The following is a 25,858-nucleotide window of genomic DNA, read 5'->3' as shown; positions in this document are numbered from 1 at the left end:
ATTATTTTTGTCTCGTTTAGCAAATCCTGGGGCCATTCTTATCAGAGTTATCAGTATTCTTGAGCAATCAAGATATTTAAAAGGCGCACATGAGTGTTTTGATATGAAGTTCTATTTTTTTAGTGAAACTTCGGTCAGCGCGATAAAACTTTGTTTCAAATTAGCACCATTTTTCCAAGAAGGGCGTTAGCGTAAAGTTATCATAAAATTCATAAATAATTCAGAAACTTTTTCGCGTGTTTAACGCCAGCCGAATACTTACTTGCTTATTCAAGTGAGAATTTGTCAACTTGATCGTTTTGTCACATAACTTTTTTTGCTGTATATACGCATTTGCTAAAATAAATTGCTTCTGAAGCGTAAATCAACGAATTAATTTGATGCAGTGGAAAGTTTTTAAAAAACTCATTTTCAGCCAATTATTTCCAATTCCACTTCAGAGGCCAAGAGTAAAAAATTTCGCTCCATTGCGTCTGTAAAAAAGTGAATAAGAGGAGCCAGGCGAAATTGCTGGAGCCTCTTGTTTTGTAGAGCCAAAATTATACACGCAAAAGTGAGCGGTGGAGATGAAAAGGAGGCGGGCAGGGCAGGGAAATTAGACTCGAGAGGGCAAGCAGGATGGGGGTGGTGTCTGTTTCCAGAGGAGGAAGAGGTGAACACAAAATGTTAATGAGAGACCGCGGCCGCGCGGGGAGCACGGGCGCAGGCCTATTAATAAAATATATATACATATAGCTTTCTCACTCGGTGCCCAAAGTAAAAACCAGCCGTCAAATCAATCTCGCTCTCCGCCGGATTTACATGCATAAAAATCGTCTCGCGTGACAATTGGATCGAAAATAGCCACGATTCGCGTGTCGGCCCCTTTCCTCGAATGTAAAACCTCACAGTTTCCACAAGAGCGAGTGTGTGTGCTTAGAATTTTTAATTAGCCGCTTCCCTTCTTGCCGCGGGACACGGACGCTTGATGATAAAAAATGGTGCCCTCCTAGTGGGGTGGCCCTATTAAAGTAATACACACTAGTTTTTATTCTGTCCCACAAGCACACACTGCGGCAAAATGAAAAGCTTTTTGCACCACCACAACCACCACCGACTGAGATGGTCCACAAGGCCAGAGGTGTTTATAATAAGAGGAAATTTCCATTTTTGATTGGAGCTCTTTCAAGAACACCGATATGCATACTTCACGAGTGTTTTGAGCACGTTAGTTAAGTTTTAAGGCTAACATTAGGCATGATCATTTATGCAATCCGGTGGCTACAATTAAAAGTTGGTTTGTTAATTACAACGGTAACTTCTTTGGCAAAATAAATTAAATATAGTAAGCATTGATTTGATTAAATTCCAAAATCAACAAAAAATATATACAAATTGGATACTCTGATTTTCTTAAAAATTAGTTACAAACGATTATCCGAACAGAGACCAAGTTGAAAATCTTATTTACATAATAAAACACAGTTAAAATCTTTTATATTAATTTATTTTTCTTACATGACGTGAAAAGCTAATTATATATTAGACAGATAATCCAAAGATAAAGGATATTTTGCAACATTTTTCACTGTTGAAGAATGTCACAGGATCAAGCAGAGAGCCATATTCTTGCTATACTCTACACGTAGAGTCACTTGAATTTATTATCAATCTGAATAATCTTTAGGTTAATTCTTTTGCTGTTTCATTTCAAAGTATTTTCTTTTGCAGTATTTATTCAGCTCAAAATTTTTTAAAAAGCCTGAATTCCCCAGTTGCGAAAGCCGCCAATAGATGGCACCAACGGTTAATTCAGATTTTAAGGCACTTCCACTGCGATTTAAGACTCAATCCTGTCACAAGGCGTAAGGTATTATTTTCCTCAAATGATTTCTTTTGATGTGCAAAACCCAATCACAGTAGAAACGTGAAATATAACCTTTCATGATACCAGATCTTTGCTGACGTTTCTACGGCGATTGACTGGACAGATTTTAGTTTCCAACACATCAAAAGAAAAAATTTTAAGAGCAGGATGCACAGCAACCGGAATGAGTTTGATATCGGAGCGGAATAGTGCCTTAAAATCGTATGTAACCGCAGGTGCCATCTATTGGTGAATTCGGGCAATAAGGGCTTTTGCAACTGATATATATTCACCGATATATTATTCTTGTTTTTTTCTTGCAATGGTCAATACAATAAATACATTGAATAGAAAATTTAAAAGCAAGAAATGGCGAACAGTACTAACAAAATAAAGCTAAATATAAAGCCAATCTTGTTGAAACTTGGTATCAGATAGAAAATTTGTTGAACACTAAAAGTAAACAGCCAAAATGCAAAATTAAAGGCAAAAAACTATGCTTGTCAAAATGGATTTTCTTTTGTACGAGGCTGCTTGAGACAGTGCCATTTCATGAAACATGGTATCAATGAATGGACTATTTTCTGTAGTAATTTTTCATCAAATTAGGAATTGCCTGACCACTAGAGTTATTTTAAATAAGAATATTACTATGTAACATGAATACATATGTATTAGGCATCATAGCCATATAATTTTTTGTTTTAAAATTAGCAAAATGCTATGCAATGAAATAAATCAGGCGAGGTTAAACCAGAAAATTTCGTACCGCACGACAGTACGGTCGCGCAGGCTGCATAGTCCCAGGGGCTCCAGCCACAGTGTGCGAACTCTTCGTTACTCGAGTTGCACAGCAGGCGCCGCTTTACTGTTACTGCCACTATGATTACGCGTTTACACACAGCTCAAACAAATCCTGTTGTAGAGCAGAATTGATTCGGGGAAACAAAATGGAAAAAAATGCAGAAGCAAGAGTCGAGGGAGTCAGGAAACAGCAGCAGCAGCAGCAGCATCCCGACGGGAGCCGTAAAGTAAATGGAGTCGTCAGGATCGATAATTACTTGGCGCAGTTTCAAAAGGGACGCAACTCAGGCGGCAATAAAGCTGTACACGTGTGCCAGCGAGAGCAGAGCGAAGCAATAAAATATACACAAATTGATTCAACACAACGGCAAGATTTTGATCCACCTGTTGTTGTTCGAGTCGTCGTCTCCGTCTCCGCCGCTGCCGCAGCCGTCGGAGCTGGGCAAATATTGTGTGAATAAATATTCACGAAGACGGAAGTAATTTCATTGGCTGCTTCCTAGACGCCATTTCCCTGTATGAACATATTATCGTTAACGACATCCTTTAAATCTTAGCATTGAACAAGAACAGAAGAAATAATTCAGCTTTTCTCGCTCTGGCAATTTAAATTAAATTAAGCTATATCGCATAGAGATGTGCGCTTTTTCATCTATTCTACACCTAAGAGTATAATAGGATGTAATTGTAATCTGAATACTCCGTGCGGGATCTAAAATAACGTGAATAAATATTTTATAAAATCAGGTTGATGCTATGACTATAAAACATCACACTCAATTAAAACAAACCCAGCTGGACGTGCTGAAACTTCTTACAGCTGCCATCTTTTTTATCTGATTAGATATTAGTTGGGATTGGAATGCTGTTTCAAAAAATTAAATAATGATCAATGCTCATAGAAACATTATGAGTATTTTTGGAAAAATAACTATTTAAATAAATGGTTCTTCTCTGCATGAACATAATTTAGGAATTTTATTGTTGTGAATTTCCAAGAGGGAGTTTTGTCGCAAGAGAGATGAAAGAAAGGCTTTTAAAGAGATTTAATCACTCTCATATTTATCATTGTATACACATATGATTGCAGTCGATCATTTTAAAGTGATTCAAAATTTACTGGCATTAAGTTTAGTTTTAAAGGTTAAGTTCAGGGGCCATAATAGCTGCTGTCTAGTACGGCAACGTGCAAGGTAATGTTTTTTCTTCAAATATAACTCTTATCCTTGGTAAATATTCGCAGAGTGAAGCCAATTGAAATTAATTTTTCTCTTTCATTATATTTTTTGCGTGTGCGTTTCAAGTTTTAAATGCTTTAAAAATTTTGAGCGCAACCCAAAGCTTTTAATAACCAGCTGTTTGTTTTTGAGCGGAATAACCTGATGATGCAGAGGTTAGCGTTCGTAATTCTCCATAGTCTCATGAGCTGTGAACGTTTCGGGAAGTTAGGACAAACATCAAGAATGAATAATGCGCGCACGCCTGAGTATGCAAATGGTCCTGGAGGGCGTCGGCGTACAATAGCGAGCGTGTGAAATGGGAAGTGGCCGTTTCCTGATACCGGCTCGTTTATTCGGCCGAAAACGAATTCACGCACTCACACGAAATGGGAAAAAGTGGGCGAATTTTATAAATAGATAAAAGAGTCGGGGATGTTGCCGCGCGGTCGAGGCTTTTAAGAAAAAGGTCACGTCTGTAAATTCAGCTCGCCACTGCTCGATCTAGAGATTATTAATAAATAATTTATCGGCGTTCCGTGCGCCGGCTCGGAATGAAATTTGAAAAGTTGGTCCAAACAAGTGAAAAAGAAACTGGGTGGCAGCTGGAGAAGTTTGCCTCTCGCTTCGTTGCTTTTATTATCATTGAGTGGGCGACGAGTGGTGCACATACTCGCGTTTATGTACATGCCACCGCGCGTCTCTCGCCCACATAGTAAAGGCATCAACGTTTTTCCATCCTTACAAAAATCTGCTGGACCATACACTCTGCCCGATGGTCGCGGCATAAATTCACTTCAGCAGAAGAGCCGCGGGGGAAGTGGCTAATAAAAACTAGCATTGCAGTTCTAACTGGGAAAATATGATTCGTGCCACACGGAAATCGGAATGGGGATTTTTATTCTGAAGTTATGGCAAAGATTGAGAGGATGAACGATTCAAACAACAACTTTCATTAGGTTGCAGCTGGTTAAATAATTGAATTAGCGACTGATAAAGTGAAATTTTATGACTATAAATATTGAGATATTTATAGTGATTGGTTAATTATTCTTTGTTAATATGGATTAAATTTACAAAGAATGGGAGGATGAAGGTATTTGCACATTTGAACTTTATTTTTTATTTATTTTTTTGAAGTCTCTAGCAGACACAAACATTTTTTAACTGAGCTTTAATGGACATCAGATACTCTGCAAAGCATTTTTCTTCTTCAAAGAAAATTTTAGTGTGATTTTACAAGACCATTTCCTGACGGTTATTACTTTATATTTTAATTGAATCTTTTTGTAAAATTAAAAAATAAATGATAAAAATTGAAATCATCTTGAAAATGTTCTAACTCCGGTCGTAACATCTCCAAACAACCCCTTTTTGCAACCCCCAAACACAAGCAAATACCAAACCAGGTAGAAATTCAACTTAATCACGTCGCTTTTTTGCCACTAACAAGTCAAACTAGAGCTCATACAGTAGTTATTTCGCAATGAAACGGTAAATTACAACCAAACAAATAGGACCATTATCCCACGCTGCTTTCGGCTGAACAAATGCTCAAAGGCATATGAAAGCAGTGCTCGCACGATTGCCATCTCGGCTGCTAATTATCATGCCTGGTTAATAAGTTACGGGCCGAGAGTGACAGTTGCTGTTGAGTACTTCATGCTCTCTCTCTCTCTCTCTCTCTCTCTCTCTCTCTCTCTCTCTCTCTCTATCTCTATCTCTCGACAAGTGACGCAATTTGTACCGGGTCGTTTGAACGATTTGTGCGGCCGTGCACATACAATGGAAAGCCAGCTACTGCTGCACTCGGCGTTTATTAATTGGCTCAAAGCGTCCGTTTCATCTCCTAATACTCTCTTTTACGTTCAGTTTTGCGGATATGTCACGCTGACGCCGATGAACGCACGCGCGTAATTCATTTCAGGCATCTGTCAATAACTGTGTCGCGCATCGCAGTGAACACGGTGAATTATTTGTAATTGCATTGCACAACTGGACTTATGCCAATTCTACTCGCAATCTGTTGGGCAGAGTGTTATACTCGACAGATCGTACAAATATTCTGCACGAGCGACCAAATCGCAGAAATCAGATTTACTGTGTTAAAAAAATCCATTGAAATGGTTTCGATGAAAATGAATCGAGCAAATACGTGAAAGAAGTTTCTTCGTTGCAGGGCAAATTATATCAAAATAATATATTGCTAGTTTTTTAAATCTACCTAAAGACATAGTTGAAAAATATTGTTTTAACGACCGTTGCACTCTTTGGATAAAAAGCTTACGAGAAAATTTTAAGAAGCGCTTCAAAAATGGTCCTGGGAGGCATTTGTGAACTTGCGCAAAAATTTCGGAGCAGTATTTACTTTTTATTTTGGGCACCTTAAAAATATATTATTTGTTCAATTGCTGCAAACGTTTTTTCACTATCAAATATTGAGATTTACAAGTCTGAGTCGACAGAGTAAGACAGCAAACATATTAATCTATGTCAATAATTTATTTTCAGGATGATCTCACCGATAGTTATATTTTAGTCCTGCCTTTCAGATAGAAAGGGTATATCAGCTGATTCAGTCGGGGTGTTTTCGATATATTCATGCTTAAAATTATTTTTTGTGCGGTACAAAATCATTAAATTATCGATACGACGTCAGAGCGGAACTCTAATTTTATTTAAAGGATCTCAACGAAAGCCTACGGATAAAAGCCTTAGCTGCGTGACTCGTGAATTAAGACCCAAGTGGTGAAAAGCAGCTTGGAATAATGACATGGTCATTCTGCGTGCCAACAGGAAGGATCTCCATTCTAAATCTATGCCGTGTTTGCTCCGACGTGCAGGCCAAAGCAGCCGCAATTGGTCTCCCAGCGCGCGTTATTTCGCCCAAGCTCTGCTGCTGCTGCGGCAGATTAGTCGACCGATATTTCAGCACAATGTAAATCTAGACTAGCTTCATAACTCATCGCGGACAGGATTATTAATTTACGCTGCTGCCTGTAAAGAGGATAAAAATATTCGTACATCATCATCTCTGACCCTGATTTTTTACAATTAATAAAAATGGACGACAAGTTGTTTAATAGCGCAGAGAGAATTTGATATAATTGTTGCAATAATATTTTTTCAACAAGAAATATTTCCAATTCATTAAAACAAGGAATTTTATAAGTAGCAATAATGGCAAATTGGTAGAGCTCGTAATGAGGTAAAAAAATGGAATTTATTTTTATTTTTGTAACCCACTCTTCTGTTTTCCTCCAAACTTCTTCTATGTATTTTTGCTTGTCATTTGTATTTCGCGTGTAATATGCGTTGAAAGGCAACTACGGGAACGAAAGAGTTAGGTAAAAATGGAAATGAGGGTTTACAAAAAAAGATTAATATTGCAACTAACAATTCATTGTTATATTTCCACGGGTTTACAAGTTCTGTGACGTTTTAATAATGTTTTCCATTAAAACGAATTCATCAGTTTGCGTTTTGTAAATGAAACGCATTTAATTTGTCTCATATCCTGACATAAAATCGATCAACTGACAAAACTTATCAATAGCAAACTAACAATAAAGGCAAAAATGTCAATTTTTAGTTAACATCAAGATCTTTTATTTGTAGCTGCTATATTTCAATAATTTTTTAATTGATTTAAGCTTTTTTCTGTAATGCTATGTAGCATTTAAAAAATATTTTACAGCAGGCGGGTTTCTCTAAAAGCTATTTGAGTGCTCGTCCCCAGTAATAATGCTCTTGATAAAAAAGAGAGTTGAACTTGAGGTTTATTAAATTCATCACAAGAAACGAAAAAACATACTTCATCCTCGTTTATTTAAATATTTTTAAAGAAAATGACTCTAATTATGAAAGCTCTGCATGAGAAAAGGCTGGGCAAGAGAGACCAAAATTTTCGCTAAATTGAATATTGAGAAATCTGCAGCTCCACCACTTCACGGAGGTGAGTTTTGATTCGTTGAATTGATCGACTGGGTGAGTGCAGATCGCCGCAATTCCCTCTTGGAAATTGCGGTATACGTGTTGATGTGAATCGAGAGCAACACGCAGAAACCCATTTTATTTTACCTCTGACTTTTGACCTTTCGACAAACTTAACTTGAACTGGCTGCACCTCAAACTTGCGGCCACGAGAGGACTGGATACGGGCTGCAGGAAGAGGAGAACTTGCTTGGGTGCGGTGTCAAAGAGAAGCCTGACGATAAGAATATTAAATGGCTTTTCGTACTCAAAGTATTGAAAAATAAGTAATATACATTTGACAAAAGTTTGACTTTAATGCGTACCGAGAAAAAACAATTCTTATAAGTCAAGACTCCAAATTCCAACATTTTTATGTTTTGTGGAAGTTTTGACATCATAGATATGAATCCCCTAATTTTTCTTTAGAATCTTGATATGGATAATTAAAATTGGTGCATTAATGATAGGAAATTTTTTAACTTATTTATTGCCACTCAATACTGCTTTTTAAGGGCACTTTTGCTCGCGCCCCAACAAACTGTCAAAAAATCCTGTGTGTAAAATGTTTTATTCGTGCATATCAAAATTCAAAGCAAAAAATTCAACAGTAAATGGATTGAATTTAGAAATAAGCTCTAGAATAGAAATAGTTTTACCATTTTAGCTTTTTTACTATTTAGAATGATCTTAACCAAGAAAGGAATGAATTCCACGTGAGCAGACACAGTTTATTGCAGGCAAAATCAGAATAAATTAATACGATATACATCAACGGGCCAGGAAATTTTCCCTTTGAGGCGAAGAAAGTTCACCGCCTGAATGAATTCTCTGCATTGCGAAAAATACACACATGGTCCAATTGTGTCGATCGGCACGGGTGAGCAAGCGAAGTGAATGCCGTAAAGTATGTTTAGCTTTGTCTTTGGCGGCACGGGTGTCGAATCGAGATATCGAAGGAGAACTGGGCTGCCGCTGCCACTGCTACTAGACTTGCCGGATATTGGATGGATGCTGCCAATGGAGCCGGCGAACGCCTGATAATTGACTCGATCCCGGGTGAAAGCGCCCGGCGGGTATGCGACCGTATCAAACACGCAGCTTTATCGTCTTCAACCGAATTTACAAGTTGCCAGTTGCCAAAGTGAATCTTAAACAGATACTGACAAGAGCGGAATACTGAGAATAGGTTTTAATTAAAAGCTGGAAACTTGATTGAGAAGATGGGGGAGTTTTAGAGGTATAAGTTTAATAATTTCCTTTTAGATTTTCGTGATATATTAGCAGAGTTCTGCTCTTCAACTAAAAGGATTGAAATTTTAGCAAGGAAGAGTGGTGAGTGGTAGGTTTTAACATTATTTTACTGTGGTTAGCAACCGTTTTCAACGGCCGCTGATTCAAAATTTCCTACAGCTGCAATGTTAATTTTGTTATGTTTTGGATTGCTTGTTCCGAAATTCAGAGGGTCGACCCTTTTTTACGTCGAAATCATAAGGTCAAAGAAGAAATGCTTCACTATGCAGAGGGCCGAAATATTTTTGGAACAAATTTTATGCTCAACGACGATATTTTTTTAATAAGACCGAAAACTCAAATTTATATAGTCGAAGTAGAATATTAATTTATTTATCAAAATATAAATTATAATTTTATATGAAGGCATAATTTTTCCTAGCAATTTTAAAGGAGAGTCTATGCTTTCGTCCACCTCTTTTTTCTGGGAGTGCTTGAACTCTTTGGCCTTTATCTTGTCACGCAGCCAATACTTAATGCTGGAAACGGAGTTGAAGAATGACTTCAGACCAATTTCACCACTGTCCAGCTTTCAATTTTCACTCGTATATTCAGCTTTTTCTTCTTCTCGTCATGGCTTAATTGACTTTAAACACATTATTTAAACCCTTTCTTGACATGTTGAGGTTTCAAATGCGCACATATCATGAGCATGAAAGCAATCTTCTTGAACTGGTAGTCGTGCCTTTACAAATTTTGGATAGTCCAACACTTTGGATTTTTCATTGTAGTGCCTGATCAACAATTGTGTTTAATATAACCTCAATTAGACGTGTGAGCTTTACCATCCTTATTTGGTACAGTAAGTAAGGCCAATAATAGCGAGGCAATTTTAGGTCTTATGCAGTTTGACAATGTGATTAGTCTGTTGTGTGAATTTGTGTGTTGCAGAATGGTCATTGTTTGACGGAATGTAGGTACCCTACAGATCATATTAAAATTTCGGTCTTGTTCAAGATTTTTTCGGACTTCTGCTCTCGGTGTACAAAACTTTCAGTCTCGTGAAAATTCGTATTTTCGGCTTTCTGAAATTCGAGCTTCTGAGGTTCTGAACACGACCCCTAATGAGTCAAAACTGCTCAGCTAAAGAACGTGCAAAATTATTTTTTGCTAAAAATATTAACTTTAAGGTACTATTCACTTGGTTAAGATCTTATTTAAAAGAATTATTGATATTTAAATATGACGGGAAACTAGTGGGAAACAATTTACATAAAAAACTTAAAATTTTAAAGATCAACCATTTCAAATTTTTCAAAATGAGGCTGTTAACTGACGGATTTAAAAAAGAGTCAGTCTTTAGAGCTGAGCTCATTGAGGAAAAAGGAGTGTTTGCGAGTGGTCGACTAGCAAAAAACACACATACTCGAATGGCAAATCTGATTTCAGCGCGCGTCTGTTGCAAGAGGGAGGACATTCTTTGGAACTGAGCAGGAAATTCAATTTACTCACGGCTGCTGCTTTGTTTGAGTAACGCTACTTTTTATACACTCAAACCCAAAAGCATTTTGCTTTCACGCTCTCTTTCATAGTAATTTCCATTGGCGTTTCTCCATCCCACCAAAGTCTCTTTCATGTCTCTTTATGCCTATGGAAAACGACTCTATTAATATAACATTCATACACAGTATAGTTATTACACACGTATATTTTTAAATAACAGAGGGGTCTCGCTCCAGCTTCGCCTTCCCATTTAAAGAGGAGTGTCAAGCAATAAACTTGAGTACACTTAAGGTTCAATATATTGATTGGCTCGACAAAATCTTGCAAATTAATCGATCCGCAAAAATTAACAGGAAAAGTAAACTAAAAATTTGGAGCAGATATTTTTAGAAACATAATTAGAAACCCGTTTTGGCCACATATTCATTTCTGCGTTCAATTTCTCTTGCCCAGATCTAGCTAATGGTACGAGATTTGTTTCTCTATGTTGATAAAAGCATATATATGATCCTCAGAAATGGTAGGCTGTGTTAAAAAAGTACAAATTTTTGAATTTTTTCTCCTAGCTAAAACGAATTGTGGACTTCATGGCAAATTCTTTGGTGTAGAATTATCTGAATTTCCTTAAATCGGTAGTCTTAAAAATATTTTTCCATATTTTGATATGTGCACGCACATAGCTAGTTAAATGCTTATATTAATAAGTTAGAAGAAAACAGCAAAAAACGAGGTCTGATCAAAGATTAATCAATGACCACAAAGTGCTGGTCATCAACGAATTTAATAAATGCATCCATGTCCATCAGGGAAAATGTTGAAAGCATATCTCGTGCACAAAAAAGTCTTTGTTTGTAAATATCTAACTGAAAGTCTGCCTAAATTTAATCAATTTTCATTTAAAAAGTACCTCTTTCGTCTGGATTATGACTTTGAGTTTTAAGCTTGTGAAAACAAAGTAATATAGTTATCAAATAATCAGTATGAGTTTCAATACTTCTTTGTGAAGTAATGTTAGTATAAGTTTGAAGAACTTTGCATACCGGTTTCATTTGAAATAAATTGTATTACGAAATAGAGGGAGGGAAGGAGTGCAAAGATAGGGCATTGCGACGAGCCAACTAGTGTTGGCTGCTGATTGCAGCCCTAGTTCAAGAGCGGAGGAAACTAGTTGAGTATATAGGTGATATTTCTGTAAAAATACGGGGAAATAAACAGCTCGCTACACACCGAGGAAGCTGCTGCTTTCAATATCAATAAGTGGAACATTATGACAACCTGGAGTGCACCTTCCAACAATTTATTTTAGGTGTGAATTTTTTCCTATTTTCAATCAGCAGCACCCATCGTTGAACAAAATTTCAACGTTTGGTGCTCATGAAAATCAGGTTTTCCCTTGCTAGTTTAATCAGTGCTCCGTGTGCTTTGCGTATACAATGAACATTTCAAACGTTTTAGATAAGCGATGGCGGAGAGAAAGGATTTCACAAATTGCTGGTGATGAGAGCAGCAAATTTGGCGGCAAAAGCATCGAGGCAGGCAGGCAGAGAGACTAGGAAGGCTGCGGCAGCTGCCGGGTGCTGGGTGTCGGGGCCGGCTCGCCTGTTGTTGGTGTCGGTCGGCGCGCAGGTCGGGGGCGGTGCGGCGTGCGCGGCGGCGGCGGCGGCAGCGGACGGACGCTAGCTGGCAGTCGGCAGTGCTGCGTGGCCGGTGAGAGCAGCGAGACAGCGAGACATGGAGACCCGCCTGACGGCGGCCGTTTGTTGGACGAGCACGGAGGCCGGCTGGTGAGCCGCCCCCGACCACAGCCGCCACCATTGCGTCGGTTAGCATGTGGCAGGGCGGGGGCATGGGGGGCGGCGGGGGCCACGGACAGAACAACCCCTGGATGAAGTTGATGGGTATCGTGCACAAGGAGCGCCGCCACCACGACCCCAACGCCTCCGCCACCACCCTCGGCCCCCAGGCCACCGCCACCTCCACCACCGCCTCCAACGACCGCAACCTCAACCAGTGAGTACCTTTTACTCCTATTCTTCCGGGCTGCACAGGCATGGGATATCAGCGAAGAGTTCTTGGAAATCCAATTACACGAAAGCCCGAACGAAATTGCTGTCGTCTTGTGGTTAGACGAGTGACGCGCCCAAGAACTACATCCGAAAGGGTTGGAAACTCGATTGTTCGTTTAGCCAGCTTTCAACATTATATGTGGGAAAATCTACTTAAAATGGGGTTGTGAAATTTAGACGAGCAAACTTTTCCTGAGCCACCAAACATTATGTGAACATCAAATGAAAGTTTTAATATGCTTAAAACTCGCTAAAACATCAAAATTGACAGCGCAGAACCGTAACTGTGCTTTAAAATAGAAAATGATATCTTCATTTTCACCTTAAATCGATTCATTTTCGTTGTTTTGGCTCAAGATTTTCGTTTTAAAGATGGATATATGCTAAAGGAGATCCAAACGGTAGAGTCACGGAAATTCTGGTAATTTCATCTCACAATTCTCATTAAAAAAGTAATTAAAAGGCAGTTAATGTATTCTTTTTAAGACACGTCAAAACCAAAAAGGCAGAAAAAGACCATCATCTTAAACCGTCTCATTTTCTTTGAAATCCGTATAAATTTTCCAACCCTCCAGTTTGAAAATCAGAAAGACAAATTAATATAATTTATTACTCAATGCGTTTGGATTATTTAATGTTAGAGAGCTTTGAAAAATTATCAGAAATTGATTCTGATTATTAAAGTTGAGAAGCAAAGTTACGAACTGCGGATATAAATTTATTGGAAACGATCTGAATTGGAAATTTCCGGATGAAGAAATAGTTGGAGCGATTGAAAACTGTGAATACCAGAAGCTCCCGATGCTGTTATTACTGTATTTAAAACTTTACTCCTCTCACCGAACCGATTTTGCTATTACTGCGGAGTGGAACTATCATCACAAATCAATTCCATTTACTATGCTGAAAATTTGAATAATGTGCTCACAATCAGTGGGATGGCTGTTTTACGGTAAAACCACATTGTGCCTCTCTCTTGCTGGTTTCTTACGCTTGGCCAATCGTTTCCGAGAGTGTGCAGAGACCATTGCAAAATGCCAGCAGCAAGACATAACCCCATTGGCGAGCTCGTTACAGCCCGTTTTGCACTCTTTCGCAATACCAAGAACGCTTCTTTCGCATCCTCGGGGCAGCTAGCACCGGCTGGGCCGAGAAATCATAAGCTGCAAAACGAGAGGCGACGCCGTTTTATCTGTTTCGCACACGCACATTGAAAATCGTTGCTAATTGAGTGAAAACGGTGCGAATCACACGGAGAAGCGCATAACGCGAAACGTAGACCCACCTGATGCGTTTTGGGATCGGGCCAAATTTCTTACGGGCGGCTGCTTACGCTTCCTATTTTCGGAATTCCCGCCGCATTAAAGCCATCAATTTCGCGCGCGATTTGCCGAAAACACCGCCGAGGGAAATCAATACGCGCACCTTGAGTTATGACTCGGGATTTATCATTTTGTTGCTGCTGCTGCTGCGATTGCGGCGAAAGCCACCGCGCGCATCTCGCTGCTGCCTCAGCGAAATTCCACAACAAGCGCACGCGGTCCATCGTGCAGCCGCGGCCCCCATAATTTCTTGCGCCTGCTGCGCCGCTAAGAAAAATGGCCATTATAAGTTTTGACGCAAATCCGAAATTTATTCGCAGCCGACGCGGCTTTTATATTTCGGGGGACGCGCTGCGTCGTTTCTGGGTCGACGCATTTTTCGCCCGAGGAGTGTGACGCATTTTCAAGGTGGACGCGCGATTTGAGCCTCCAGCCGTCCAGCAGACTTTCGCTTTCTAAATATATGTCCGTGCTGCGAGAGAGCAGTCCAAAGAAACGGGGGAGGAGCATTCTTCTAATTGGGGGAATCTAAACGGACATTCTACAAACATAAAAAAATATTTTTAGAACCTGCACTTTATTGTAGAAGGATGACACTAACTCGTTTTGCAAAATATATTAAATTTACGTAAGGCTGATTCGTTTTTCTGGAATATATTTCATTCGACACAAAAAACACAGCAGACAAGGTAAACAAGGAGATCAACGTTCACTTCGCATTTGCTTTCGCGACTCGAGACATGTTTGTTGTTGTTGTTATGATGGGGGAAATCACAGTTTTTGCACCAACAGTCCTCTCTCACGCGGAAGTAGTTAGGTCACATTTCGTATCTCAAATAGTGAAAACCGTGACAAGAATATCTCGTGAACACTTGTTTGTCTGCAAGTAAGGCTCTCTTCCAATTTAGTTGGAGGTGAAAAACTACGTCGACTTCAAAGGCCTATAATTTTGTTAAATACGTCAATGCTGTATTTTTTTCCTGACTGTGAGGAAAAAAATAAAAAAAACCTACTATGAAACGATTTGGATATCTAAAGCAAGACTAATGGTTGTTGGTCCAATTCCCGGCAAATCTGAAAACTAGACGCTTCGTCTATTTTATTTATAGTTGGACCGTAAGGTGAAATAAAAGTATTAATGAATATCTGAATGTTGAAGTAAAAAGAAACGATTTAATTTGATTATGATTAAGACATTAAATTCTAATGTTAAATTTTTTAATTTGATCCAACCATGAAACTTCACAATATTTTTGATTTCACAGCTTGACTTCTGCTTGCTAGCATCGCAAAAAATAAATTCACACACTGAATTCATGTTTGACTCTCCTGTTGCAAGTGCATGTGGCCATTTCATAATTTGTTTGGCTTTAGATATTAGCGATAGTTTAGATATAATTAAATGTCCGCATTCACAAATATAGCATACAGAGCATACAGAGGATATCCAGCCGTTTGTACCGATTAATGATCGTTAATATCACCTCCTATTATTAACTTTCGTTCATTAATTGTTGTTAGCTAATTCCAATCTCTTGTGCTCAACCTTTACGACAGTGCCGATATTAAATTGGAGCCATCAGAGGGCATCCGCTAATCCTATTTGCTGATTATTACATTACACCCTCTACCGTTGCCACCACTACTGAATTTTAAATTAGTTCTGGCCACAGGAAACGAGCTACTTTGTCTCGTTAGCATCGCTTTCGAGTTGCCCTCGAATCCTTTCGTGCATTTGGAGTAGTAAAGTAAAACGAGTGTGTTTATAAATCCGTGTCGCTCGATCCGACAAGCAAAGGAAAAAATAATGCAAAGCCTGGTGAGACACGAGTCACTTGCCCGCATTTGAATGCACACACGTGTGAAAAAGCGAGCGAGGTGGCAAGTAGCTGACTGAGAGCACTCTTCTCGGCGGCTCGTCGTCGTTGTCGTCTTGTGCACAACAAACAACAGAGGCGCCTGCACTCATAAATAAGTTGGGTCGGGGCGTGAAATATTCAACAGCCGTGTGATACATATTAAACCGGCCCGTTTTGCGGAGGCCGCCGCCTCCTCCAGAGCATCGTTTCGCACAAACGGCCGTAAAACCGTTCTTGCGCCCACTCCGTCCCCAGACTCGGTGCTGATGAATTTTGGAAATGGCCCGGCCGGGATATTATTTTGTAATTGCTTGAACAGCCGCAAATTGGCCCGTGTGCACTCGGTATGAGTGCGAATAGTGCCTGACAGGGATTTCGCCTTTTCCCAAGGCTTAGGGCTCAACAATTGACTCACGATCCCTCCGAAATTAAATTGGACCAAAGATAAAATTTCCCAAGTCTTTTGAAGGGTTTCGTCGATCTTTTACGGCATCACTCGATTTCTATTAGGAAATTTTTCTAAGCTTCCATTCGGTTTGGAAGCCACTGAAACGCGCAGGATATTTTTTTAATAAAAATTTCTTACCGTTCTTTTCATCCAAAAGTCATTAATTTCAAAACAATAAGAAACTAATTTAAAGCAGAAGCTCAATCATCTTAAATTAAATTGGAACGCTCCAGTCAAATCTGCGGGAATAAATTAGAAGACGCCATCTTCCCAATGTGACCACAAATTCCGCATCCCTCTAAAAGATCTTACATTTTTTTAAAAGGCTTGAATAGCGCCCAAGATTTTTAGCATTCACATTCAATGAAACAAAAAAGGTTTTCAGCAATATTCTTAATTTTTAGTTTTCATGTGCTTGTTACGTGGGTTGTCTAGGTGGTTGAATGATGATGCTTATTTAATTTAACGACCAATTAACCTCACACTGCATACTTGTTTATTCTTGCAGTCAATGCATAATTCATGTATGTATAATAATCAGGATATGATAATCGAATTGGTACCTAGTTACTTCACTATTGTTTGCAAATGGCGAGTAACTAGGCTCCAAATTGTACATTGTCGTATCCTGATATGTATTATTTCGATATCAGATACATAAATCAGAGGATTTTTTCATTGCAATTCAGAAAATGCAACTGGCATAAATATACCGCATTTTTTGAGTAATACACAGTCGTTTGATGCATTTGATCGATACGATACACTTGATTTTTGTGTGCAACTTTAAGAGTGCGTGTCACATATTGTAAAACTTGTCTTTTTGTTTAAAAAGTAGATTTACAGCTCTATTAAATAAGAATATAAAAAACTAAGAATTTTTCATCTTTATTAAACACACAATTGTCTACTACCGATTGTAATCAGGGTAAATGAATAATCTAGATATCCCAGAATTCATTAAAATGTTGGACAGATAACTCTTGGATTAGTATTTTTGCATGAACAATAAACTATTTCTATAATCCACGACGATTTTCTCTTTTGTTTGCATTTTATCTCGCTGCACGTGATTCCTGGGAAAAGCAAAGGATAAAAATGTACAAAATACACTACTTGTTCTTGTGCCGGATTTGCAGTAAATCTGCGTTCATTCTAATGCAGCATGTTTTTAGATTGAATAAAAGCCTTACTCTAAAGCTCCTCGGCTCGACAATTGCAATGCAGCAAATCGATTAAAAGCAATTTGAGGGAAAATACTACTGCGCTTTGTTTTCAAAGCTTTGTGTCTCTGTTTACGTTCTTTTCACGCACGCAATTCTGCACATCGCTTTCTTTTAAGATACGTTTCCGAATTCAGCGCGAGTTAATTTAAAAAAATCTCATCATGATTGTCTCATCTCAAGCACAAGGCTAAGTGTGCGGCTTCATAAATTCAATTTAAATTCTTGTGCTGCGCGCTACGAGGCCAGAAATCCTGTTTTTCCCGGGCGCATTTTCGCATCCCGCGACGACGCCAAAAGCCTGAGCCCCGCGAAATTCAGCACAGCCACTTTAATTACGCGCAAGAGGCAAGAAATGCGAAATTGCTGGCGCCAGTAGCAGCAGCAGCAACGCGTTTTAGGATATTTTATTATTGTATTATGTGCCGCTGAACGAGCAGAACGGTCTCGCTCTCATCTTGTTAGTGCGCACGTAATTAGGAATTGCTGATGAAATGGTTCAGCAAATGCAAGACAGGGACAGCAATTAATTTACCTGTTTGCGCTCTGCCAGTGACATGGTCTTGAGGGCGAGAGAGAGTAGAGAGAGAGAGAGAGAGAGAGAGTGGAGAGAGAGAGAGAGAGAGAGAGAGAGAGAGAGAGAGAGAGAGAGAGAGAATTCATTGGATAACCTGCTGCGTTTGTTTAGGAAAGGTGATTAAAGTGACAACTCTGGATTCATTAAAAACTTGCCTCTAACCATTAGTCCGAGCTTAAATTGCAATCAGCGTGCAAATGGGCGCGCTGGTAGTCACATAAGCACACTCTAATTGTTTTAAGACAATTAAATTATGTGTACAACAGGCGTGCAAAGTTTAAACTACCTCCAGTTGGAAAAACTTGGCGCGACCATCTGGCGCGGAGCCAATAGATATTTCATTTCAAAATTCATTTTAATACAACGAAATTTAATTTTATTGTGAATACAATCTCTAAAGGTGTCGTTTAATTTACATTAGGAAAGATTAAATTAATTTCCTAAGTATTTATTATTTTGAATTACATTTTCATCGAGACATGATTTTTATTTTCAACCTGCGCTAAAAATAAAATAGGCTTTTCTGAAATATATAAATTGAATGAATTAAATGGCAGTACAAAAGAACAATATATAACTTGCAATTTTCCTGTCTTAACAAATCGTAAGTTCTGCTGTTTACTTGTGGCCCCACCTATCGGCAACGTTGAACACTAACGATGTACACAAACGGTCAATTGATATAAAAAACAGCATTTTGTCACGTTCCACGAGAGGGCTGGTCTCAATAAATCGTGACATTTACGCACATTTTAACCTTCTCCACGTCGCATTTATTTATGGCTAGCGCGTGCGATTTTTGATGCGCCGGCTGTAAAAGTGGCAATTCCTTTCACTTTCGCGCCTATATCAGCAGCCTCCAAGGGGCCCGAAAGCGAGCGTTTTCCTCGCCAGCTATCTTGTCGCCCACTGAGAAAATAATAATCATCGTCATCTCTCTCGCGAGTGTATAAAAGCCGTCTCCTCCACTCTTATTTCCCATTCGGCAGCTTGTCGACCTCCAAAATGTAATAATAGACACGTCAAAGTTCTATTTTTGCTCACGCCATACGTTCACACGAACTATTTGCAGCAGTCAACTTTGAATGAGAAAGCTGATTAATTGGTTTCATTATCCAGAACCGAATTCTTTTTTCATATTGAGAGTAGCTAGCTTCTTAAGCTTTTTGAATAGGTGACTTTAAAAAGCATGGACATATTTTTAAGCGGCATTTAAAAATAGATATATGGAACTGAATGAATAGACTCACAACGAGAACATGTCTTCAAATTTCAAGTCTATGCTGTTTGCTCAAAAGAAACCAAAACATATTTTCCCCCCACCTGAAACATATCCTTTTACCAGAAATTTCAAGGGGTATTATTTAACCCTTTTAATGTGTCTGAGCTATGGTTTTCTTAAACCTACACAATACAACATTTAGGTGTGGATAATCCTTATAGAGAAACAAAAAATGTTTCATTTAGTGAATGCCTCGTTTTTTTTTCATTTTTTTTGTCTGGCATTCACGTGCTAGTCTTTCACATTGAATCGTTGCTGAGGTATCATGCAGTAAACACTATTATTTTATTAAAAAAAATCAGATTTTTTGTGGACATAAAGGAACTAAAAAGCGCAGGAAAAACACACTTAAAATAAACGCACCCCTATATGATAACTGTTGTGTTCAATATGTTTTGTCACCCCCGCCATAATTTCATCCCCTACATTTGTCATTTTGCAGCCAAAAATGTAATTTAGTTTATTACTGCCCACGCTTGAGCCTCGAAACATTCACACCCCAGTCGAGAATCGAGATCAAACGATGGTGATAATCGTGCGGCGCAAACAGCATTGCCTCTTTTTACAATGTCATCGGAGGGCATTAATCGACTCGAAAATCAACAAGCGGTGCGTTGTTATGGAGGCAAATCTGGCACGCTCATTTGTCACGCTTTTCGCACCCCTTTGGGCGTTCACCTCTCGCGCATTAGGTTTTGCCGACCGCATTTTGCGAAATTCGGTTGGCAACAGCAGCTGCGCGCTGATCGAAAATCCCGGCTTTCCTGCCGCAAAGTACGCAGCACCCATGCACTTTCTGGCAAAAAATGGAGTGGACTCGAAATTTTAACAACTGCTGATCGCTCTCATTTGACGAAATAAATATCCAAATTTAAACTTGAATTCTCTCCATTGTTAACATAAATAGCTTGGGCCATTTTTTTCTGAGTTTCAATATGTAGAAACCTCATTGAGCACGAATCATTGAATTTTGAGCTGTTTCAACGAACTATTTTTTTTTCAATAATCTTTGATCGTCTGGAAATAGTTTTTTTAGGTTTTATTTTATTGGTCAGTTTTTACCAAAGGAATTTTTTCTTTGCATAATTATCAAGGAAAAAGCATAAAATGCAGTAATCACAAGAAAGTAATTTATGCATTGTTGTGTTAATAAGCTGATGAGACCGATTTCATCCTCTTTGATGTGTCCAAATTTTCTATCTTTATTCTAGCGCTCTTCTACTGAAGGCTAAGAAAGTCGGTAAAAATGAAAAAAAAAAAACTGCAGTCCTCTTGACTGCAGGTTTTTTATCAGCCCCCATGCCTGTCTAAAACGGTCTATTTTTCATCGAAAAAACTCTCTTTAAAGACGATCAGATAACGTCGCTCGCGAAATATTACCTTTCTGCACGCTGAAAACAAAAGTCCTGCAGAAACTGGGTAACATTTGTTCAGAGCATGATTTATTGATGTTGGAATAACGCTTTTGTTCGTTGAATCAACTTGAATCTATGATATACGAGCAAAAAATTTTCAGTTCAATATTTGACACAGAATTAAACCGTGAGAGATGTTTCAAATTATCAAACTACATTTCCGTGCAGCGAATCTCGAGAAACGAGAGAAATTTGCATGCCGATCGCCAGGCAATTTTCATTGGAGAGCCAACCATTAAAACCGGATCAAAGAAGCATTCTCGTGAATTGCTGCGGCGGTTTAAGGCTCTTTTAGGGCGGCAGGCGAATGCGCTCGGTGAATGAAACTGGAATTCATCTGCATTCTGAGCAGCAATTTAATTAATCGCGAGGGGCAGGCTGCTGGCTCTCTGCTGTTTTACAGCACCCGTGTACAAATAAGCAGCGCAGCAGTGGCCTCTGCATTATGCAGCTCGGCGACTGAGAAGGTTGCAGCACGCCTAGGGGCAGCTGTGCATGGATATTGTGTGCAATGCATTCACCGTGTCATCGTCGATGTGAGGCGCTGCCCTCACCCAATTAGCACCAGCTGCCGACACACATACACATGAGATGCTGCGGCTAAGGCAGACACGTGTAATTTGCCTAGTGTGCAGCGGCCACTAATGCGAAAATCACAACTTGCTACCACAGTTCTGGACCGAGAATCAAATTTAGATTATTCCAAGTGGGCCCCTTTAGCAGCTGGGAAATTTGCTTATGCCATTCTTTCAATGAAATGCTGAGTTTGTGTTTAGCATTATGTTTGTTTATTCTCACTTAAAAATACATACATACATGTATGTAATTTTGATAATTATCACCAAAAATTACTTGTCAAAAGAGATTAAAAAGTGAGAACAAGGAAAGAAAAATTTGTCCTTATATTTTTCATCCCATATGAAGGTAGTTTAAAAGGACTTTAGTTGAATTAAAGCGTAGCTTAAGCAGCGCTTAAGCGATCATTTAATTTTTGTCATAAATCAAAGCACAAAAAATCCAACCGTCAAAATTTTACAGCCGTAATCAACAGCTTGTTTACATTTTCAGTCCAATGCTCCTGAATTGCTGTATTACGTCTCAATTTCATCCCAAACAAACACCGATGGGCGTGTTTGTTGTGTTATTTTGCACGGAACAAATCGAAACAACGGCACAGCATAGTTGTTGCGGGAAACGGAGCTCAATCAATATTCGCGTTTGAACGTTCCATTGGATGCTGATGCCATTATTAAAATTGAAATATGATTCCACTCGGATGGAACAGCGTAATTGCTGCTAATTGCCGCAGCGAAAGTTACAAATGGGATCTGCTGCGTGAACCGTGAACCGTTGGCTCAGAATTTCCAAACAAAAGTGAATAAAGCAACTCGCCTATTCACAGTTTGGTGCATTATCCAAATTTATACACGGTTCGTGAATTCGGACTTGATAAATAAGTTAAGCATATTGATTTTGTCAAAACTCACCAAAGATGAATAATTGTTTTCGTTTCTTTTCGGTTTGCTTCTATTTAAAATTTGATATATTGAGGGATTCGCAGATAATCATCTACGTTAAAGTTGCATAGACCAATAGATTTCGACACTGGGGGCCTGATTCGCGCGTCGCGAATGTATGGCGTCAGATGGAGTACGGCGCTTTGAAACGGGCACATGATATTATGGTGAAGAAGTGAGTTTTCGCCAATGTTGTGATATAATTTGCATTTGACCAGATCGAAAAAGCACACCCGCGACACTCATACAGAAAGCAAAAGAGAGCGCAAATAGGTTTCCCACGTATAAACTTAGATCTGAACTTTAATTATAATTTAATATTTTCAAAATTATTTTTTTTGGTTGGGACGAAATTGGAACCAAGCCGTTTGCTTGCATTGTTGAGAACATGCTTTGTGTGCAGTTGCAATGTGAGAATCCGAGCTATGTTTGGGGGTCGAGAGCGGTCTGACATACGACCACATTTGACTCTCTGTCATTGCAATGACGATTCCATTCGGATTTGGGAGGATTGCGCAAGCTTCCCGACTCGCTACTTGATGTTTTACACCCTTTCCAGCATGCGTGAATGAAATTGACGGAACGAATGTCTAGCATTTTAATTAAAAGACCCCGGTGCGAGAGCAGTAACACGAGCTGGTCCTTTCCTCCAATGTGGCCCGTGTGCCCATGTTATTCGCTCGATAATGTTATTGGGACACGAAGTTTTCCCGAATAGTTTGCTATATCATCTCAAAAGAGATGAACCAATAAAAAAATCGGTCATAGTAAAACAAAAATTGATTAAAAACACTTTAAATTAATAAAATGAAATATTATAGCACGTATTATTGTGTCAGATACACTAATAATATAAAAAATGTGCTTCCGTGTCAGTGCTATGTGTCTGAAAATTGTTAACGATACTCGATACAGTCGATAGAAGTCATCCCTCCTGGCGAGGATTTATCCCTGACCAAATTACACTGCTTTTCTGGCTGGCCTCGATGATTTTCGCCAATCAGTCGATTTATTAATTTTAAACGCCATTTGATGCATACGTTCATAAACGTTCTCGGGTAGCAGGGGTGTGCAAACCTAAAAGAGTGGAGTGTAATATAAAAGACAGCTCGAATTATTTTCGTGGATGGAATCAAATAAGTCGATTTCAAATCGGCTTTCAGCCAGGGAGGAGGCAGCTGTTGGTTGCACGACGTTCTCGAAATGTGTTTGATTTGGGTGCAGAGGCAGTTCCACTCACTCCGATAAATTTTCTGTGTCCTCCAAGTTGGAGAGGCTGGAGATTAGACGGCACCAATCAATCGCAAAGTAGCGCAGTGTTCTCGGGAGCAAAAAGTGCAGATTCGCCACTGGCGGTGTGTGTGAATGAATGGGCCAGATGAAGTCGGCGGCGTCTGGAGGAGAATTCCAATGAGAACCACTATTCACGCAATAACACATAAATTACCGCTGCAAGTTGAAAGGCATGATTAATCGAGTCGGAAGACAATTTAAGCCCGCTTTAAAGGCAGCAAAACGATCGAAGCGCGCGAGCCAACACAAAAATAAGTCTCCACACGGTCTGCTGGCAACCTGCTCGGGCAGAAATGGAAATTCAAGCGAACACCCTACCTGATTTATCTTCTTTAAAGACTCAATCGATGTCGGCTTCAAAGAGAAAGAGACGAAGGCCCCCGTTTTCGGTCTCTCGCGATGCGTGGTGCCAAATTCGACCAATCAAACGGTCGCACCGAATTAATTCTCACGCAATGCGGCCATAAAAGACGCTGGAATTCAAATCGCATCCTCCATTAGCATAAATCAATCGGCGCCCACGCATCTCCGCTCCTCCGGCTCTTCGCGATCGACGGCTTAATTGCTGAGTCTCTTTTTGCGCCAACTTTTATTGCTTCTCTCGTGGAAATTGGTCTTTATTGTTTTTCCTTTGTGACGGAATTCGAATGGAGCAGTTATGGAATACAATACAAAAGCTCTCGTCTTTCATGTTGAAATAACTCAAACGATGCGGAGAACAGTAATCAGAGGGAAATAAGAGAAAGACCCTTCATTCTGTCTTCACGCTGCCGGCTGAAATCGACCGTTTTAAACATGGATTCGGACTGATTGTGAGCACCGAGTTTCTTTTGAAGTGAAAATGTAGCCTGAGGAAATTTGCAACTCTCGCGCATTAGCTTGGTGCTGCTGTAAGACGATTCCTCCGAGTGCATAAACACATCTGTACAGCGACCTTAATTAGCTTTTAATGCGCTTGGCGCGCGCAGCCAGGCGAACAGGACGCGTGAACGGGAAAAGAAAGATCACCCGGCATCTTCTCCTTCTTTAATTAAAAAATGAAAACTCGCCCGGACACGTACGGCTGGCAGCGGCGAGGGAATCGCAGCTGAATGAAGTCTTATTTAGCCAAGTGGCCTTCCGAAAATAAACGCTCTTGCTTCAAAATTTATACGCCAACGAATATATTTTATTCCAGTAGCGGGCGTCCGACCAAAGACGAAAGAGAGAGTGAGAAAAGCGTCGCTCTGTCAGTTGTCACCAGATGCTACGAATGAGAGGGATTTACAAGAAAATTATTTAATTATTTAAAATTGGACTTTTCCTGGAATGCGTGTAAAAATATTTTATGGCTATGCAAACTGGCTCACACATGAGATGCGCGGGATGCATACTTGTGAAAATTTCAGGTCTATTTAGGTTGCTGACTTGAGCAGTTAAGAAAGGGTGGAGAAATTTCTGGTAGACACATTTTTGTTTTTCACGTTAACATGTTCATTAATTTTGGATAGCCTAGACTTGAAATATAGCCCTAACAAGGAGTTGTTTTTATGTTTGTATTATTTCTCAGTCAATCAAAATTACATTAATGTATCAAAGTAAAAATGAAAAGCATGTGAGAAAGGGGAACACGCTAGGCATACATGTTAGCTAAGACCCTGTCCAGAAGGACAAAGTGGGCAACGCAGACGATGTATCATTTTCGGACAAAACCAGTGTCACCCTTTGACAAGCCATCTCTACAGATTATTCTTAAAAACATATATCAAGTCCCAAAAATATATTTTCGGGACTTTATACTAAAAAGTTTTTAATAATTTTAATATACTAGTAGAAAAATTAAAATGAGCGCAAAGCTTGTCTTTAAAATATTTCTTAATGCTAATTTTTAACTCAACATAGTCATTTTATTAAACGATATTAGATTGGAGTAATTTTTTAAAAACATATTTAATTACTTTTGACGTGAAATTAAAAGATTTACCAACTTTTTGAGCTGTTCAGCAGATGTTTCGGAATGCTTCGTCAGCAGTATAACACCAGCAAAAGAAAAATCACCTCTGCAGCAGACGAAGGCTTATTGTTAGAAGTGCGGCAGTCGATCGTAAACGCCTCTGAAACTATCAACCCGAGAGTCTCTTACCTTCTGCTCACGATATAATATTATCTATCAGGTGCGATGATTTTGTTATTACTCTCACATCGGCGGTGGTAGCGGCGGTGCGAACTCTCACAGCAAAGTTCGAGCGTGATATATTTCACGAAATGAAATGTTGCCGCGGAAATAATTCAAACTTTTGCC

The 25,858-nt window shown here is 39.3% G+C and overlaps 1 protein-coding gene across 3 annotated transcripts in view; it reads left to right on the top strand.

The window, feature by feature from the left end:
- Nucleotides 1-12,269: 12,269 nt before the first annotated feature.
- Nucleotides 12,270-25,858, top strand: part of LOC135945821 (potassium voltage-gated channel protein Shaker-like) — a 102,117-nt gene continuing 88,528 nt past the window's right edge. Inside the window, exon 1 of one of the 3 annotated variants that reach the window (XR_010575468.1) lies at nucleotides 12,270-12,585. Coding sequence is in view for 2 of the 3 variants with exons in the window: in XM_065493715.1 (XP_065349787.1) it covers nucleotides 12,404-12,585 (182 nt within the window). In the remaining variant the exon portion in view is untranslated. The remainder of the gene's footprint in view (nucleotides 12,586-25,858) is intronic. The other 2 variants (XM_065493715.1, XM_065493714.1) reach the window with 2 other exon arrangements.

Source organism: Cloeon dipterum, chromosome X (assembly GCF_949628265.1).
Source record: "Cloeon dipterum chromosome X, ieCloDipt1.1, whole genome shotgun sequence".
Lineage (NCBI taxonomy): Eukaryota > Metazoa > Arthropoda > Insecta > Ephemeroptera > Baetidae > Cloeon > Cloeon dipterum.
Note: the sequence above shows the minus strand (reverse complement) of the source record. Positions and strands in the feature narration are given on the sequence as shown.